The sequence below is a fragment of the Xyrauchen texanus genome, chromosome 39 (genome assembly GCF_025860055.1).
Source record: "Xyrauchen texanus isolate HMW12.3.18 chromosome 39, RBS_HiC_50CHRs, whole genome shotgun sequence".
NCBI lineage: Eukaryota > Metazoa > Chordata > Actinopteri > Cypriniformes > Catostomidae > Xyrauchen > Xyrauchen texanus.
This window is the reverse complement of record NC_068314.1, coordinates 31,129,805-31,149,335: the sequence shown is the minus strand read 5'-3', so window position 1 is coordinate 31,149,335 and position 19,531 is coordinate 31,129,805. Positions and strand designations below refer to the sequence as shown.

Genomic DNA, 19,531 nt, shown 5'->3' with positions numbered 1-19,531 from the left:
TCCAAGTAAGAAATCCAATTAGAGAGCTCTACAATTGCATTTTTACTAGTAAGAATTTAAATTAGTAAATTAGTAAATTTCCAATGTTTTTTGATTCACATCAGAGCTGGTTGGTTTGGTTCATTCATTATAAAGCTTGTATATAGGATTTTATAAAGTCTCTGTGGAAGAAATGAACAGGAAAAACACTTTCGGAAATAATACGGCTGAAAGTGGCTGGCATGGTTGTGTACTGCAGACTGGTTGTCAAAGTGAAGTTTAAGATACACCTAGAGAACAAGAACTCTTATCTATTTTTGTTTGGACTAATTATTGAGGGGGGAGGGGTTCTTCTTCATAAGTACTAAAAGAATCGTTCATGAAATTGTTGAGTAACCAGAATCGTAAAGTGGAATTAGAACCATAAATTCCTTACGATTCCCATCCCTACCCAATACAGCAATGAATGCATAGCTTGCGAAATCATCCCTAATTCTCACCTCACAGAGCTTGAGGCAGAGTTGCGGCGAGTCCTCATTTCGTAGTAGATCTCCACAGGGGACAGCTTTCTACACAGCCTGCTGTCAGGACTGCCTGGAGCCAGCCTGGGGTGAGACAAGGAGCGATGCTCAGGTGCCACACTGGGCGTTGAATCCTCTGTATAGCACATGTGACAAGGTTGTACAATATCATAGTTTAAGCTTGACATAAACTGGCCAGTGAGCTAATATGAATCAAAGCAGTGAAGAGTACTTCTGAATGTTAACCAGCCTCACCATTGTCGTGAGATGTTGAGTCTGACATCGAACTGCATTCTGACTTCACAGTTTCCTCTGAAAGCAATAAAAACAAGAATTCTACATTAAAGGGATGGTTCACCCAAAACAGAAAATGTTGTCATTATTTGCTTGTGTCATCCCAAACCTTTATAACTGTATTTTTTTGTAGACCACAAAAGATGGATTATGTAATCTATAACTACTCTTCTACTGTTATGATACTTTTATGGTGCTTTTTATCCTTTTTTGGAACTTATCACTGCATATCACCATCCAATTTCATTGTATGGAAAAGAATATACTGCATCTAATTTTGGGTTTCACAGAAGAAGAAAAAAACAACACAGGGTCGGAACGGCATGACAAACTTTTTTATTTTTGGGTAAACTATTCCTTTAAGACACACTATAATTAGCACTGTTGACCAGAAATGTATTTGTGCCCTTGTGTGTTATGTCACCTGTGTGGCATCCCCGATGAACAGTCCTCTTACTGTGCAATATGTTTTTATCAGAATCTATGCTCCGGCGCAAAGCGCCACTGAAGAGAGCCTTCATCTGCCTTCGCTGACCTGGATCATCCTAAACAAAACAGACATCCACATTATTGCATTACAATAACAAGTTTGTGGAGAATCCTTTCATTACCTTTCATTAACTAACACACCTCTTCTTTTGAAGTAACATGAGGGGCCAGGCCAGCACGGCGTTGAACATATGGAGGTCTTTCCCCTGCTTCTAAAGGAAAATCACGTGGAAGCTTTCCTGTGAACTCCTGCAGAGATATTTCAAAATTGTAGATGTAAACAATATGCATGTTAACATGATTTTAGTGAGATCAAATAATTTACTAAACTTTTCTGTGTTAATTATAACCAATTTTACAACTTTGTTAGGATGACATAATGCTGTAAACAGACTAAAATTACTGTAGAAAACAAATTGAGGTTTAAACAACCTTACAGTTCAAATAATACACAAGTTTTAACAGAAGAAGTATAGCAAGTGCTTTTATAAAAATAAAAAAATAATTTAAACCCTTCAACAATAGGCACCATTCACTTCCATTATAAGTGCGTCTCTGTAACTTCATTATGCCACAAATGCTGTCGACTGAACTGAACTTGTATTGAACCCAGAATTCAGTATTCCCAGTATTCCTTTAAAACAGCAAGACAGAAGAACTCATGCAGACTTTTGCTTTGCCTTTGCTGTTGAAGTCAGGATTTAGTTTTTTAGAACAATATTTCATAGCAACTACCTAAAATGTTTTGGTAAATACTGCTCCAAAATGTAAAAGAGTAATAAATCGTTGTACCGCCTCCTGAAGACACACTTGTCGAAGCTCTCCGAGACGACTGTTTAAAAGGCTCTGCAGACTCAGTTTTCGTTCCTGCAGCTCTGAGATTTGCTCGGTTTGCAACTTGCTGTCCTGACAGCCCGGGACATCTGTGTCAAAAATGTACTTTTTTTTTAATAATAAGAAATATATATATCTTATGAAGCACATATTTCTAACCATATAAATCACTGCTATGATACATTATGTGGTATCTTTATATCAAATGTTTCAATTAAAGTAGCACAAAACATTTTTTGCTAATTGCTAAACTACTAAACAGAAATAAATAAATAGTATTTCTTTATAATGTATGAAGACTTCAGTCAAGTCAGTCTTAGAGAAAAAGTTGCTTTATTCTAGATATGGTGAGTGCTGCCATGTTGAGATCATATGACCAGCTGAATTTAACTCACAAATCTAATACACCATAATTGGATGTTCTCACTCGTGGAATAAATTAATGATGGCTGACTGCAAATAGTGCATTTCTACAATATTCATGTTTCCATCCAAGTTACAAATGTAATATTGCAAAAACAACTTGTGAATAAAGCAGCATTTCCATTTCATGTGTTTAAAGAACAAAATCGTAATTTTAGGGAAATTGGCACTAAATAACTTAATGTTCCCTAGCGTTCAGTGGCAGATGTCTTCTGTCTGGGGGCATTTGACATTTGACATGTTTAAGATTTTATACAATTATATTGATGATATTCTCTGAGCAAATTATGTATTCACATGGCTTGTTGAAGCACACTCACATGCACATCTACAGTATATTACTAAGTGCACCTTTAAATCAGTTCATTTGAATAAAATCTGAATAATAAGAATAATCAATAAGGTCTTGATTAGAATTTAAGAAATAAATAAGATGTTACAAACACAACAAAATGGGGGCCTGGTTAGCTCAGCGAGAATTGACGCTGATTACCACCCCTGAAGTCCCGGGTTTGAATCCAGGGCATGCTGAGTGACACCAGCAACTAAAGCAACCAAATTGGCCCGGTTGCTTGGGAGTCACATATCCGCCTCGGGGTCACAATTAGTGGTTCTCGCTCTCAATGGGGCGTGTGGTAAGTTGTGCGTGGATCGCGGCATGAGCCTCCACATGATGGGAGACTCTGCGGTGTCATGTACAGAGAAAAATACATTTTTTATTTTATTTTTAAACACAAACCAGGAATTCATTTTGGGGAACATTTTAAAATTCAATTGCATTTTTTGGTGACTTTTAGTGGCATTTTTGGAGCCCTGGTAAGTTTCAGACCCTTCCAGGCATAAGACAGAAAGCCTTGTATAAATTATGTCCAGGAGCATTTCCATTGTCTTTAAAGAATTATGCTGTAATCACATGTCGAAATTGCAGTAATTACAGGACTGCCACTCTGACATTCTACTCAAAAATGTTTACGTCCTGTGACCTCAGAAGTTATTAGTTTCTATGGCAACACTCGTAATGCCAAAATAGCTTTGTTGTTGATAACAGTAAAATATGAATCACTACATCAATTAATCTCTTTATGTTGTTGCAAAATAACTAAGAACAAAGCATGTGCTCCAGGAAACTCTGGCAAATAAAATGGCATATGAAACATGTGAAATATGTGCCGCTGCCATTTTAGTTTATTTACATGACACCTTGCTGTCAAGTTGGAGCTTTCATAGAATTCAGAGTTTAAAACTTGTAATTACGAGTTCTATTTTTACAACTTGGTTTTTTGTAAACCAAAAATTCTAACATGACTAGAATGCACCATTATTTTGTAAGCTTACCTGGAGCCCCTAAGCCCATGGCAGTGATCAGGTGACCTTTGACCTCCATAGAATGTATTTCAGGAAGTCCTGTGAATTCAAAACTCAGCTCCTGCAGACAAAGAACAATGCAGATCTAATTAATATGTTACAATTTGAGTTACAATTTAATAAGCTTAATTTGAGAACCTCCAATCACCTTGTAGTTTGAGTCATGGAAGGCATGTCATCCAATGCTATGGCTCAGACTGATTGATGTCTAAATGTGTCGCAGTGCCCTGAGGGGGAAGCCACTGTGCGGCTTCTCAATTTACTGCTTACTGCCTTAGTAGGAAAAAAGGACAAAAATACAAAATTGGTGTTTTATACCTAAATAAATCAAGATTTTACATTGGATTTTACATCTGCCCTCATAGCAGCATAAAAAATAAATTTAAAAAACATCAAATGTGGAATAATTTATACACCGAAAGTGGGCCATGTCTGTGATTGGTTGCAATGTTCAAACTGTTTGTAAACAGAAACCAAAATGGAATGCTGTAATTGAACATTTTTATGATTAGTTAATTGTAGCAGCTGTAATTTTAATCTTGATAATTTATTTGATTCACTGTGCAGCCCCAATACCTATAACTTCAATATGTTCATGAAATGTATTCATTTTGAACTCTTCTAAATGTTGGTTTATATGAACTTATTGGATTATTTGTGCCTTACAATACAATTTATAGACATAAGCAGTGCAGAACACGTATTTAATATAAAGAGGCAAATGGTGGCGTCACAATAAATGAAAAAAGATGGTGATGGTTTCCTTGCTTGAGTGCCTGCTGTGCCACTAACTCATTTATTAAACAATTACATTGCATCTTACTTTCTGTGAGTTACGTAAACTGAGGGTAACAAGAGCAAGATTGTGAAAGTGAGAGCCCATATCAGGTCACAGTGGCAACCATGTTCACCAAACAAGATTACGGCCTGGTGGAAAAAACTGCCCAGTTTCAATCTGGGGTAAATACTAGAAGGTTAACCATGATTTGATTGTCATTATTTAGTAGATCATATTCAAATGAGTGTTCAAAAAATATTTATTTTAATATATAATTAAACAAATATGATATGAATAACCACTGGCGTAGAATTGGGGAGACGTGGGGCACACACTACCCCAACCCCCCCCAATGCTTTGAAGGGGTGATTTGATGAGATATATATATTATTTTTTTTATATATATATTTAAATCTAACTATGTATAATTATTTCATCATTACATATTGAATTATTGTTACATGAGGGGCTTTCTCAGCATATATTTGTATATGCAATTAATTAATCGGGACACCATGTAATTAACTAGATTAAGAATTTTTATCGATTGACAGCCCTAATATAAATCTATAATATAAGAGTTTTTTGTAAGATTTTCTTTTCTGTACAAATTCACCGCATTCAACAATAAATGTCAATTTTTGTAATGATCGGACTTTAAATTGCCTGCTGTAAGCAATGTTTCCATTATTATGCATACTTTTATTTGTAAGGTGTTGTGGACAGTATTTAGAGTCTGTTGCCGATTATATATGTTGGGGTGTCTAACAGAACAACGGATTGCTTTAATAAACTGATGCAGAACAAAAAATACCTTGAACTACTACCATGTTGCACACCCACAATAATATTACAGTTACACAGTTTTTAAGCACTCTAAGCACATCACTGAGCTTGGGATGAGCATAAGAGTTGTGCCCTAGATTGGAGCATCTCTACCTCTTTTATTTATTTATCAGTTTCGGGAATACGTGGATGATAAGGGCATCCCTTATCATCCACGTATCCCCCAGAAATACATCCACTTAGATGTTTAGACAACTGTTATATGATATACATTTGCTGTCAAAAACACACACCCCTACATTGAATATACTTTTGAGTTATCTGTGCATTCATTTGAACTGTTATTATGCATTGTGTAATGTGTTGTAATGAAACATTATTTACACTTTACCCAAACCAACCCCCCCCCAAAACCCACATTTGGTCCCCCTTAAAGTCTAAACCAAATCAACGCCATTGTGAATAACGCATACTTGTGCCTTTCACCCAACAATTTCACCCACCACATCAAGACAACAGGCGGACAGTTAATCAAATTGTGTTAGCTAGTCTAAAATTCATTTCCTAACAGGAATTACCCACAATTAATGGGATATTCAGGGTTCAATAAAAGTTTAGCTTATAGTCAACAGCATTTGTGGCATAATGTTGATAACCACAAAAAAAAAAAAATAAATAAATATATATAAAAAAAAATATATATATATATATATATATATATATACACACAAAACACAATTTTTTTTACAAATACCATTTTTTTTTAATCTAAATCATGGTTACAGTGAGGCACTTGCAATGAAAGTCAATGGGGTCAGTTATTGGAGGGTTTTAAATGCAGCAATGTGAAGCTTGTAATTTTATAAAACCACTTACATTCATTCATATGTTAAAACTTGTGTATTATTTAAGCTTTAAAGTTGTTTAAATCATAGTTTTACAGTCATTTTAGGATTTTACGGTATTATATCATCGTGGCAACGAATTGAATATGATATTGTTTTACATGGAAAAGGTTAGCAAGTGATTTTATTACTCTAAAATCGTGCTAACATTCATAATGTTTACATCTTTTGGTTATACTTTTAAAACAATGAGTATTTTAACCTTTACAGATTGGCCCCATTGCAAGTGCCTCACTGTAACCCAGAATTATTTGTGCTTTTATTTATTTATTTATTTATTTTTAAGAAAAGAAGAGACAAGCCACAATTCATTTAATCGAATTTATGCCACAAATGCTGTTTATTGGGCTTAACTTGTATTGAACCAGGAATGTTCTTTTGAGAATGGTTCATGATTAACTTTTATTTAAATAAATAAATACTTATTATCTAAATTCTGAGCATTTACTAATTAAAACATTTAACTCACATACTGACACATCTTCAAAAATACTGTGAATCTATCTGTTGTACTTTAACAAAAAAGACATAGATACACACACATATACAGTGAGGAAAATAAGTATTTGAACACCCTGCTATTTTGCAAGTTCTCCCACTTGGAAATCATGGAGGGGTCTTAAATTGTCATCGTAGGTGCATGTCCACTGTGAGAGACATAATCTAAAAAAAAAAATCCAGAAATCACAATATATGATTTTTTTACTATTTATTTGTATGATACAGCTGCAAATAAGTATTTGAACACCTGTCTATCAGCTAGAATTCTGACCCTCAAAGACCTGTTAGTCTACCTTTAAAATGTCCATCTCCACTCCATTTATTATCCTTATTTATTATAATTAGATGCACCTGTTTGAGGTCGTTAGATGCAAAAAGACACCTGTCCACCCCATACAATCAGTAAGAATCCAACTACTAACATGGCCAAGACCAAAGAGCTGTCCAAAGACACTAGAGACAAAATTGTACACCTCCACAAGGCTGGAAAGGGCTACGGGGAAATTGCCAAGCAGCTTGGTGAAAAAAGGTCCACTGTTGGAGCAATCATTAGAAAATGGAAGAAGCTAAACATGACTGTCAATCTCCCTCGGACTGGGGCTCCATGCAAGATCTCACCTCGTGGGGTTTCAATGATCCTAAGAAAGGTGAGAAATCAGCCCAGAACTACACGGGAGGAGCTGGTTAATGACCTGAAAAGAGCTGGGACCACCGCTTCCAAGGTTACTGTTGGTAATACACTAAGACGTCATGGTTTGAAATCATGCATGGCACGGAAGGTTCCCCTGCTTAAACCAGCACATGTCAAGGCCCGTCTTAAGTTTGCCAATGACCATTTGGATGATCCAGAGGAGTCATGGGAGAAAGTCATGTGGTCAGATGAGACCAAAATAGAACTTTTTGGTCATAATTCCACTAACCGTGTTTGGAGGTAGAAGAATGATGAGTACCATCCCAAGAACACCATCCCTACTGTGAAGCATGGGGGTGGTAGCATCATGCTTTGGGTGTGTTTTTCTGTACATGGGACAGGGCGACTGCACTGTATTAAGGAGAGGATGACTGGGGCCATGTATTGCGAGATTTTGGGGAACAACCTCCTTCCCTCAGTTAGAGCATTGAAGATGGGTCGAGGCTGGGTCTTCCAGCATGACAATGACCCGAAGCACACAGCCAGGATAACCAAGGAGTGGCTCTGTAAGAAGCATATCAAGGTTCTGGCATGGCCTAGCCAGTCTCCAGACCTAAACCCAATAGAGAATCTTTGGAGGGAGCTCAAACTCTGTGTTTCTCAGCGACAGCCCAGAAACCTGACTGATCTAGAGAAGATCTGTGTGGAGGAGTGGGCCAAAATCCCTCCTGCAGTGTGTGCAAACCTGGTGAAAAACTACAGGAAACGTTTGACCTCTGTAATTGCAAACAAAGGCTACTGTACCAAATATTAACATTGATTTTCTCAGGTGTTCAAATACTTATTTGCAGCTGTATCATACAAATAAATAGTTAAAAAAATCATAAATTGTGATTTCTGGATTTTATTTTTTAGATTATGTCTCTCACAGTGGACATGCACCTACGATGACAATTTTAGACCCCTCCATGATTTCTAAGTGGGAGAACTTGCAAAATAGCAGGGTGTTCAAATACTTATTTTCCTCACTGTATATATATATATTTAAATGAGCAAAACTGTTCATGAATGACACTTTATGTTCCACTTCATGACTAGAGAAATGTGACAGAGCAAGCAGAATGTGTTTTTGTTTGCAAGGAAGTGACAGGGTCATGTGGTACGATGGTTGGCTGGGAATGCGACCAACATCAAAATTAAGGATATCACCACCATGTGCAGCGTAAACAGACAACAGTGAATAACAACAGTGAAGCGGGGTAAAAACAAATGAGGTAACATATTCAGCATTTCTGTCCACCTGAGATCAAAATTTCAAAACAACAAGCTTTCAAAATTCATACAATTCTATGGGAGCAATTGAACAAATGGATTCTACAAAAAATGATGTGCACATCTGGTGGACATATGCTAACAGATATCACACACCTCAGCTTACTAGTACAGGCCTGGCACTTGAGAGGGGAGGATAAATGCTCAGAGATCAAAACCTGACTGAGAGAGTAAAATGAGAAAAATATAAACCAAGGGGTTTATAGGAATCTGATGATAAAGCACCCATGTGAAAGAGATAAAGAGTGAGAAAGGTTAAAGAGAGAGAGAGGCAAAACATACTGATCTAAGCATCTAAAAAGCGCAGTGAGCATATGGCTAAATTCGGAATGGCTTACTATTTGTACTATTTTTGTCTATATATATATATATGTTTATATATACAAAATTCCATAGAATTGTATTGAGTTATCTTTATCAAACTAAAATATACAGTACATGAACATTTTTTGTAAGTTTATCAAATTAACTTGGTTACAAATTACACAACTTGATGGAATTTTGTTATGAAATTGAAATGCATAAATTAAAAAAATAGGCTAAAATACTTTTTGTAGACAGACAGACAGATAGACAGACAAATGGATAGATAGATAGATAGATAGATAGATAGATAGATAGATAGATAGATAGATAGATAGATAGATAGATAGATAGATGGATGGATGACAGACAGACAGACAGATGCATGGATGATAGATAGACAGATAGATAGATAGATAGAAGGACAGAGAAATGGATAGACACATAGATAGATAGATAGATAGATAGATAGATAGATAGATAGATAGATAGATAGATAGATAGAAAGAAGGACAGAGAAATGGATAGACACATAGATAGATAGATAGATAGATAGATAGATAGATAGATAGATAGATAGATAGATAGATAGATAGATGGATACACAGATAGATGGACAGAGAAATGGATAGACAGATAGATAGATAGACAGACAGATATATAGATAGACAGACAGACAGACAAATAGACGGATGGACAGATAGAAACAGATACAAATAATAAAATGCAACAAAGCATATAATCAGGCAGCGAAAGCATAAAATAACTGTATCTTTTTTTGTTTATGGTCCACCATATTTTACGTTTTTTTAAGGCACAAAATGGAAGAATAAAAAAAGAAGAAAAGTTGAAATAATGCCAACACTATACAAATCTACACTATGTTGGCTGTGTTAGGCAGGTAAATCACAGTTATGCTGTTGTTTATGCATTCACAAAACTCCATCACAATATTTCTTCCTTACTCAGCCTATCAATCTTAATAATTCTGCACATTGTGAGGTCCATGTAGCTCATGGTAGGCTAAAATGAATAGTTAAATGCTAGATTTGGAGGACATTGTTTTGTAAAATAATCAATTACGGTACCGTTTTGGGTCAACACTTGATGTCAAATGTAAAATCTAGATTGCAAAACCAGTTAAGAACCACTGTCTAAGCCTTTCATTAATTTCACCCATCCTAGTACCATATTTATGGTCGCAAATTCTCATACCACTTATTATGTTTATGAAATGGTCTCAAACACATGCATATTCTCACTTAATGTCCATTCTTTTGACGGTCTACTGACAGCAGTAGCAGGTGAGAGGTGTACACACCTGCGTCTCCAGTACATTTCAGCAAAGTCTATTCCTTTCTGGACTTCCATCAATTCCAAACTAACACACACAAAAAATATTCTTAACAGTGCACTTACTAAATCAGTTTAAACTGAGAAGAGAAGCGAGATGTACTAATACACGATACGCTATTATTGGCATAGGTTTTCATTGTATAGATTGTTATCAACAACAACAAGTGCACTTGTAAGTCAAGAAAACAACTTTCTCTTTCTTTCTTTCAAACTCAATAACCGTTTGAAAGCAAATGTGATGTTCTTGAGCCAAAGTTGTAATAAGTGACACGCTCGAGCTGATAAGAATACGTTCAGCCGTTCAAGGACTTACCTCGACCAAATTAATAAATTGCAGAGAAGTTAATCACACAAGAGACAGTGAAACAGTTTTGTGTACGATGACAAATGTTAATCGCGTGTCTTCTGTTCCAGACGTCGCAGCTTCTGCAATAATATTCAAGCCCTCGGGCAAAAAGGACGGAACTATCTACGTGCGCTAACGGGGGTGAGCCACTCTCATTAAAAACTAATAAAACATTACACATTCACACTTCAAAATAAACTATAAAATAGTATTATCTTTCCAGAAAATTCGATTTAAGTAAAGCCGTATTCATGACAGAAATTGGCGAAATATACGTCCATCTTTTCGCCGCAGCTGCATATTTCAATGGTTTCGTCTAAAAAACGGACAGGTGAGGCTGAAGTGTCCGTAACTGCCATGGTTACTGACTTGGAATGTTCCCGGGTTAATACAAGTTAATCTTAAGCGATAGCATTTGAGGTATAATGTTGATCACCACAAAAAAAATAATTTCGATTTGTTCCTCGTTTATTTAATAAAATAAATAAATCGCTGTTCCTGTGAGACACTTACAATAGAAGTGAATGGGGCCAGTCCAAAACATTAAACTACACACTGTTTCATAAGTATATCCATAAGATATAACAATTAAACACATTTTGTGAGATTTTTAATGGCATTACAACGTTTACCATTTAACAATGTTTACCGCATTCCATCGCTGTGACATCAAATGTTGTAATATTGGAAATAACTAGGCTGCAATCTTCAGATTAATACTTGTTTTTATCATACTTAAATCATCTTAACATGTATAATTTTTGCACTCTAATAGAAAATACATGGTGGTTTTTTCTTCTCCCCAATGCGCTCTTAAGTCCTCGTGGTGGCGTAGTGACTTGTCTCAATCCGGGTGGCAGAGGACGAATCTCAGTTGCCTTCGCGTCTGAGACGTCAATCCACTCATCTTATCACTTGGCTTGTTTAGCGCATTACCAGGGAGACATATCGCATGTGAAGGCTTCATAATATTCTCCGCGGAATCCAGGCACAACTCACCACCCGCCCCAATGAGAGCGAGTACCATATTATAGCGGCCACTAGGAGGTTACCCAATGTGACACTACCCTCCCTAGCAACCAGACCAATTTGGTTGCTTTGGAGACCTGGCTGGAGTCACTCAGCCCTCCCTGGATTCAAACTCGTGACTCCAGGTGTGGTAGTCAGCGTCTTTACTCTCTGAGCTCCCAGGCACCCGAAAATGTGTTTTTAAATTGAATTGATACAACTGACAAGTATTTTAGAGAGCATTGCGAAATAAAATGTCCTTCATAGAAAATTTGAAACCCTTTTGTTTTTAAGTCACCAGCCATTTGGTCAAACCAACTTCAAGTGTCAGCAGTGTTTACTTTGCATGTCACTGACCTCTTCATTCAACATTCCTTAAACTTTCTTTAAAGGGATAGTTCACCCAAAAATGAAAATGCTCTCATCATTTACTCACCCTCATGACATCCCAGATGTGTATGGCTTTCCTTCTTCTCCAATACACAAAACAAGATTTTTAGAAGCATATCTCAGCTCTGTGGGTCCTCTGAAGTGCAGAAAGGCAGCATAAAATAATCTACAAGACTCTGGTAGTTAAATCCATGTCTTCTGAAGTGATATGATAGGTGTGGGTGAGAAACAGCTAAATATTTAAGTCTTTTTTACTATAAATCTCCACATTCACATTCTTTTTTTTGTTTTGGATTGACTTGGATATTGATCTGTTTCTCACCCACACCTATCATATCACTTCTGAAGATATGAATTTAACTTCTAGAGTTGTATGGATTACCTTTATGCTGCCTTTATGTGCTTTTTGGAGCTTAAACATTTCGGCCACCATTCTCTTGCACTAAATATACCAACAAAGCTGAGATATTTTCCTCAAAATCTTTTATTGTGTTCTGCAGAAGAAAGAAAGCCATATATATAAGCGATCGCATGAGGGTGAGTAAATGATCAGAGAATTTTAATTTTTGGGTGAACTATTCCTTTTTGGAATATATTATATTTTGGAAGAACATCTGTAAACCCACAGCAGAGGATTATTTTGTTATACAAATGAATTAAGGTATACAACTATCAAGCATTAGTTTATTTGATTATGTTGATTTGATTCTGATTTCATTTGGAGAAATCATCAAGTGTAAAATAACAACAATAGAACTATCCATTTCTAATCCCACATCCTTTGACCAATGATTTTCCAAGACTTTTCCATGATTTTTCCAGTTGCTCGTCATTTTTTTTTTTTTTAATTGTACATTTACATTTACAAAGAGCAATTTACACCCAATGGAATATTTTAGTGCTGAACATAATAACTATACAAATGTATATTCTCTATAAAATATTTCCATGACTTTTCCATCACTATCAAATTTTAAAATACCCTTGATATTTCCAGGTTTCCATGAGTCTAAATACAAATATTAAAATAAAGCAATTTTCTTCAAGAGACATTTAAAGAAAGTATTAAACAAACTGTCAAGCACAAAAAAAAACCTTTCCACTAGTTTTCTGCAATGTTTCTACACTGCATGCCTACTGCTTCTCGCTCTTTTCCTGCCAAGTCAATTTCCGCAAAAACAAAATGCTACAAGAGTTCAACTACATGAGCAAGTTGATATGAACCAACACTGAACATGCAACCTAGAAATGTATGACACACTTTTCCTGCAACTGACAGCATGGTGAATTGCATGGTGAATTGGGATAGCAGAGGGATCTAACGCTATTTGAGACCATGAGACCTTATTGCAGAAATTGGAGGGATTAGCGCTTGGGGCAGAAGTGGTTTCTCAAAGCAGACAAAGGCAATTCCAAGGACTTGTCATGACCCGTCTTTCATTTGCACTGCCCTGTTATAGCAAATCACACAAAGAATCTGAGGATTACTGCTTGGAGATTACTTGCCTTCTCTCTCTCTCTCAATTACATCACTTATTAGTTGAAAATACAACAGAGATGGAATGAAGAATATTTCTGGATCGCTGACAAAATTATTTGATCCTTGTGTAATTGGTCATGCTGTGGGGGTAATCACGCACTTTGTATGAAAACAAAAAAGAGTTAAAGACTTAAACACAGGGTGTAAATGGACATTGACTGTTAATTATCTACAAAGCAAAGCATTATTATTATCATTATTATTTATGCACTGAACAAGAATGATACCAGATATCAATCCTGAATACAAATACCTTAATTTTCCAAAGGTTTTACATTTCCCCCCTCATTTAACAGCAACTATATACAATATAACTTATGGAGCTAACATATTATAAGACTTAAAGATGACATCTTACATCAAAATCAGGCTGAATTTTTAAAGACAAATTAAGTTTTTCCATCACATATATATTGTGTATTATATCCATTCTTCAGCAGTGGGCGGCTCTGGCTTCAGCCATTTCCTTGTGATTGTTTTATTACTGGCTGCCAGAAGAATCAACATCAGTTTCTTATCGTTTTCATCCCACCCCTCAAATGAAATCTTAGGGAATTGCCACCCCAAAGATAGTTTCCAAATTCATCTTAATCTCTTTCCAGTAGGGAAGAAGCCTTTGGCACTCCCAAAAATATGGTGGTGATTAGCTTCACTTTCCCCACATGATCATCCAGCAGCCAACACCTAACCCCTGGTGTCTTTTCTGAGAGGAGTAGTAAAAAAAATCATATAAAGTTTTCCAGCACAATTCTCTCCACATTGCTGAATTTCCATGGTAATTTACAAATAATACCCCAATCCTCCCTAGAGATAATAAGGTTCCCTTCTTTTTCCCATTTCTCTTTAACATACAATGTATTTTCCGGATTACCTTGGAGAAACCTGTCATATAATTTTGAAATCACCTTAATACATGGGTGAGATGTACATTTTGGTAAGAACAACTTTATTATTCCTACCTTGGTTGATTCCAATATTTCGGTCGATATAATGTCTTACTTTGAGATGGTTCACACAAAAGCATTTACTCAAGTTTATGTTTATCGAAACACGTATGACTTGGTGGAACACAAAAAATAGTTATTTATACCAGAATGTCCAAGCTGCTCTTTTCCATACAGTGAAAGCGAATGGTGACTACAGCTGTCGAGCTAGATTTTCAAGGCGAGATCTTTTGTGAAAACTGACTTACATTTCAGCCTGTTTCCTCACACTTTGCAAATCTACAGCTTTAGAGGACTTGGAAAATATCATTCAATTCATAAGGACACTTTTACGCTGTTTTAATAGTGCTTTTTTGTTCTTTTTGGAGCTTGACAGTGACTGGTCACCATCCACTTTCATTGTACGAAAAAGAGGAGCTAAGACATTCTGCTGAACTTCTCCTTTGGTGTCCCACGGGACGGTGGTGCAATGCTGCAATGCTGATATTTTTTTCACTCAATTATCTTTTCTCATAATAACGAGATAATATGTCGTAAAAACAAAATAATATAAACAAAATATAAAACAAAACATAAATATAGAGCACAAATGTTACATTTAATTGCATTCTGAATTTTGCTTAAATACTTGATATGCTACTGCTGGTATTTTGTTATTACATAACTTACTCGTTAGTACGACAAAAGATGTTGTTTTTACGAGATACTATCTCATTACAGGGTTGGAATGAAATAAGAGTGAATAAATAATGAGCACAAATGGATAAACATCATTGATCATGGCTTAATTTGTATTCCTTCATGATTGATCCATGTAACCCTATATCAGTCATTTGTAAATACAGTTGCCAATAGTAATCTCAAAGTCCATCAGTTAAGGGCGAAACCAAATAAAAACACACTGTACCAGGTTAAATGAAATACAACTCCTTCCTTTCCAGCTCAGTGCAAGTCTGACCAGCAGTGACCCTCCCTCCATACAGCTGATTCTCATAAACAACCAGCTGTTGCCCTTGCATCCTATGCTCTTCTTTGCTTTGATCTCTGCAGATTAGGTTACAGGGGTCAAACAACACCCACGTTGTTTAAACACTCTTAGCCGTTACAGAATCAAGGACCTGCTTTCTTAAACATTTTATGTTTAGTGTTATCAGGTATTCTATTAATTCAGTGGGTAACTCTTCATACATGCAACCTGTTGAAAGCCTACAAGCAGCCTGCAAATTTTTCAAGCAAAATTCAAGTATTTTATGGAATAATTTAGTTTCAATACAAGTTAAGCTCAATCGACTGCATGTTGATTACCACATTAAATCTATTCGACTCGTCCCTTTTATAAAAGCACTTACATTAATTCTTCTGTTAAAACTTGTGTATTATTTGAGCTGTACATTTGGTTAAATTGTCGTCTTTATGGACGTTTTAGTGTCACGTTGACATGCAACAAAGTTGTAAAATTGACGATAACTTGATAGAAAAGTTAAGTGATTTTATCACACTAAAAATCATGTTAACGTGCATATTGTTTACGTCTTGTGGCTATACTTTTGAAACACTGAGTTGTTTTACGTTTACTGATTGGCCCCATTCTCTTCCATTGTAAGTGCCTCAATGTAACCCAGAAGAATCCTGGTTTTCTAGAAAGTTTCGGAATATCAGGTCAAGTGTTAACTACAATCAAAGTGCAAACTTTGCCTTTTCAAACCAAACACAACATAATACTATTGCACTCTATATTTGTATGATAGCAAAAACGTGGTGGTTTCTCCACAAATGTAATTGTTATCATTAAAAGTAGTTAACAGCTGTGCTTTTAAGTCTGCAGAGACACTACTTTTTATTTGTTTAATTTAAAGGAATGTTCCGGCTTCAATACAAGTGAAGCTTAACTGAGAGCATTTGTGGCATTCTGTTGATTGCCACAAAAAGTTAACTTCAAATCGTCCATCATTTTCTTTAAAAAAAAATGTGTTTTTTACAGTGAGGCTCTTACAATGGAAGTGAATGGGGGCCAATTTTTCAATGTTAAAATACTCAATGTTTCAAAAGTGTAGACACAAAACATAAAGGATATGTGTATAAACATGATTTTAGTGTGACAAAATAGCTTACTAACCCAATTTTACAACTTTGTTACCATAAAGTTGTAATGTGACCAGACATCCCCGTTTTCCGTAGACAGTCCCGGTTTTTGGTTGTCTATCCCCGAATATGTTCTGTTTTTGACTGCTCGTTCAAAACAGCCCGCAAAGTGAAATAATCCATGGCAAGACTGATCATGCCAGTTTTATCAGAGCCCGTCTGAAGGGTAAGCCTACAAGGTTAGCATAGATTAGAGTAACGCGGCTGTCCCAATAACATGAGCAAAAAATTTGTAAAAACATGTCCATGTGAGATACAATATGAAATAACTGCTAGAAATCATAAGGTGAAATAGTAAGTTGTATTTCTAAGATATTAATATAAAATATACATATATATAAAAAAAAAAATACGAGGCATCTAAGGGGAGCAATATCCTTCAGAAATGAATTTAAGGCCCTGAAATAGTAATAGTGAAAATGGTTCATATAATTTTAGTTGTGATGCTGAGGTAAATGGTAGTGAAGAGATCTGTTATTCGAAAATACATTTGAAAAAATCCTCTGCCAATTTGCCAGCTCGCAAGTTAGTACCGTCTTACTTTTAGCAAAGTGTCAGGTAAAGGTGAAGAATAGTGGAGAAGAGAAGGAATTTTAAAAGAGTGAAAGTGATGCATCCCTGTGCTGTGGAGTCAGTTGCAATAGTTCCTATATTCAATCAGTGTTTATAAATGTTTGATCAGTTCACTTTTATGCCACTATGTCATCTATACAGTATAGAAATTAATGAATTAATTAAACATAGAACAGAAGACAAAAATGATCAACTTGACCTCTGTGTATGAATTTCATTGAGGCATATTCAGTCATTCAGTCATATTGAGACTGATTTGAAACTACAAAAAAAATCGCAAATCGCAGCTTGTAATCCATGTTATTTCTGCATAAGTGATTGCAGAGCAGCTGCTTTCTTGTCCTCCCAAAGATGGAATTCCTTCCTACTTGTTTTCTTTACTACTGGATAAACAAAGACAAAACAGACAGTCAGCAACAAAGCTGACCACAGCTTGGCAACACTGTGGTAAATCCCTCTGAGAAAACATGTACATTTCACAACCTAGCTGGGGTGGAGACAGTGTTCTGGCACCTCAGACCTTGTCCTGGGGACAGACAGCATGGCAGTTGTGCAGATAACAGAGAGCCATTCGTTTGGACACTACCCTGTAGTGTAATTTGTGGTGTTGACTCAAGCCTTTATGCAAGCTTTTAGTTGTAATCGCTACATAATCACTTCATGTCACCTTCCAAAATACAGTGCAAGACAGTGCAAAACTCCAGGAGGCAAAAATATAACAAGCTAAGCATATGTCACCCTGAAATTCCCAGCATGAGTCTATTGTGCCTGCTAGTGTACACATGGCTACAACATCAAGCAACAATTGACTCAGTTTGAACTCTTTATTCCTTAGCGCTCAGGAGGGGGAGGAGCAGCTTCCAACAAGAGCGCTCTAGTGAAAACACACTCTTGACAGAGCTAGATGAAGCAAGAAATCTGTGCTTTGCGAAGAGTGACTCACAGTCTAAACATCCTCACAGTAAAAATAGTAGGACATGAGTGAGAGCACAACTCGAAAGCTGCATTTACAGAAGTGCAATTGATTTTGTGCCACGACAGGCAAAATGTGAATATTTCATATAAATGAATGGGCAAACAAAACGTACTGTGGCAATTCCGTGGTACAGGGATGTTATTAGTTTTTATATAGGCTACATTCTACGGTACTGAATGATTGCTGCTGCTGTTGCTATTTACAAAACGATTAAGAGATCACTGCAAAATTATCAGTTTCTCTGGATTTACTATTTATAGGTATGTGTTTGAATAAAATTATATATATTGAATTGTTTTATTCTATAAAGTACGGACAACATTTCTCCCAAATTCCAAATACAATTTTGTCATTTTGAGTATTTATTTGCAGAAAATGACATTTGGTCAAAATAAAAAGATGCAGTGTTTTCAGACCTCGAATAATGCAAAGAAAACAAGTTCATATTAATTTTTAAATAACACAATACTAATGTTTTAAATTGGGAAGAGTTCAGAAATCAATATTTGGTGGAATAACCCTGATTTTCAATCACAGATTTCATGTGTCTTGGCATGTTCTCTACCAGTCTTTCACATGGTTGTTGGGTGACTTTATGCCATTCATGGCCCAAAAATTTGGCTTTGTTTGATGGCTTGTGAACATCCATCTTCCTCTCGATCACAGTCCAAAGGTTTTCAATGGGGTTCAGGGGCTGGTTGCACCAGCTATACGTACTTTACAACTTAGCCTAGTTGTAGTGTAAATGGCACTAAGTCACAATTTACGCTTTACTAAATATTTGAGCGTTGCACCATTAAACTTAGGTAGGAAGTAACCCTACGCATAAACTAAATATTTACGGAAGCCTCCCACCAGGAGTAACGGTTGGAATAAAAAAGCAGACTGATATTTTATGACATCAATGAGCTCATGTTTTGCGTGACAGGCATCAATCATTTCGACATACAGTATGATGTTGACATTTACACTCTTTTACATTTACAAAAGAGAGGAAAAAAAAAAGACATTTAAGCGGCTCTTCAGCATGAAACCGATCTAATGGTGCCGTTTTCAGGGTGTGTGCTGTGTCAATTTTCAACAAAAAATATATACAGGATATTAAAATAAATAAA

General features: G+C 36.0%; 1 protein-coding gene across 4 annotated transcripts in view; it reads right to left on the bottom strand.

The window, feature by feature from the left end:
* The window catches only part of LOC127632779 (coiled-coil domain-containing protein 120-like), a 40,450-nt gene that overhangs the window by 13,182 nt on the left and 7,737 nt on the right, over positions 1–19,531 (bottom strand). For 2 of the 4 annotated variants that reach the window (XM_052111540.1, XM_052111542.1), the window contains 7 exons: positions 4,054–4,178; positions 3,876–3,966; positions 2,076–2,206; positions 1,425–1,532; positions 1,219–1,339; positions 756–812; positions 480–636 (listed from right to left, as the gene is read on the bottom strand). In XM_052111540.1, the coding sequence (XP_051967500.1) occupies positions 480–636; positions 756–812; positions 1,219–1,339; positions 1,425–1,532; positions 2,076–2,206; positions 3,876–3,924 (623 nt within the window). In that variant the 5' untranslated portion in view covers positions 3,925–3,966; positions 4,054–4,178. Of the gene's footprint in view, positions 1–479; positions 637–755; positions 813–1,218; positions 1,340–1,424; positions 1,533–2,075; positions 2,207–3,875; positions 3,967–4,053; positions 4,179–10,810; positions 10,912–19,531 lie in introns of those variants that run through there. The other 2 variants (XM_052111539.1, XM_052111541.1) reach the window with 2 other exon arrangements.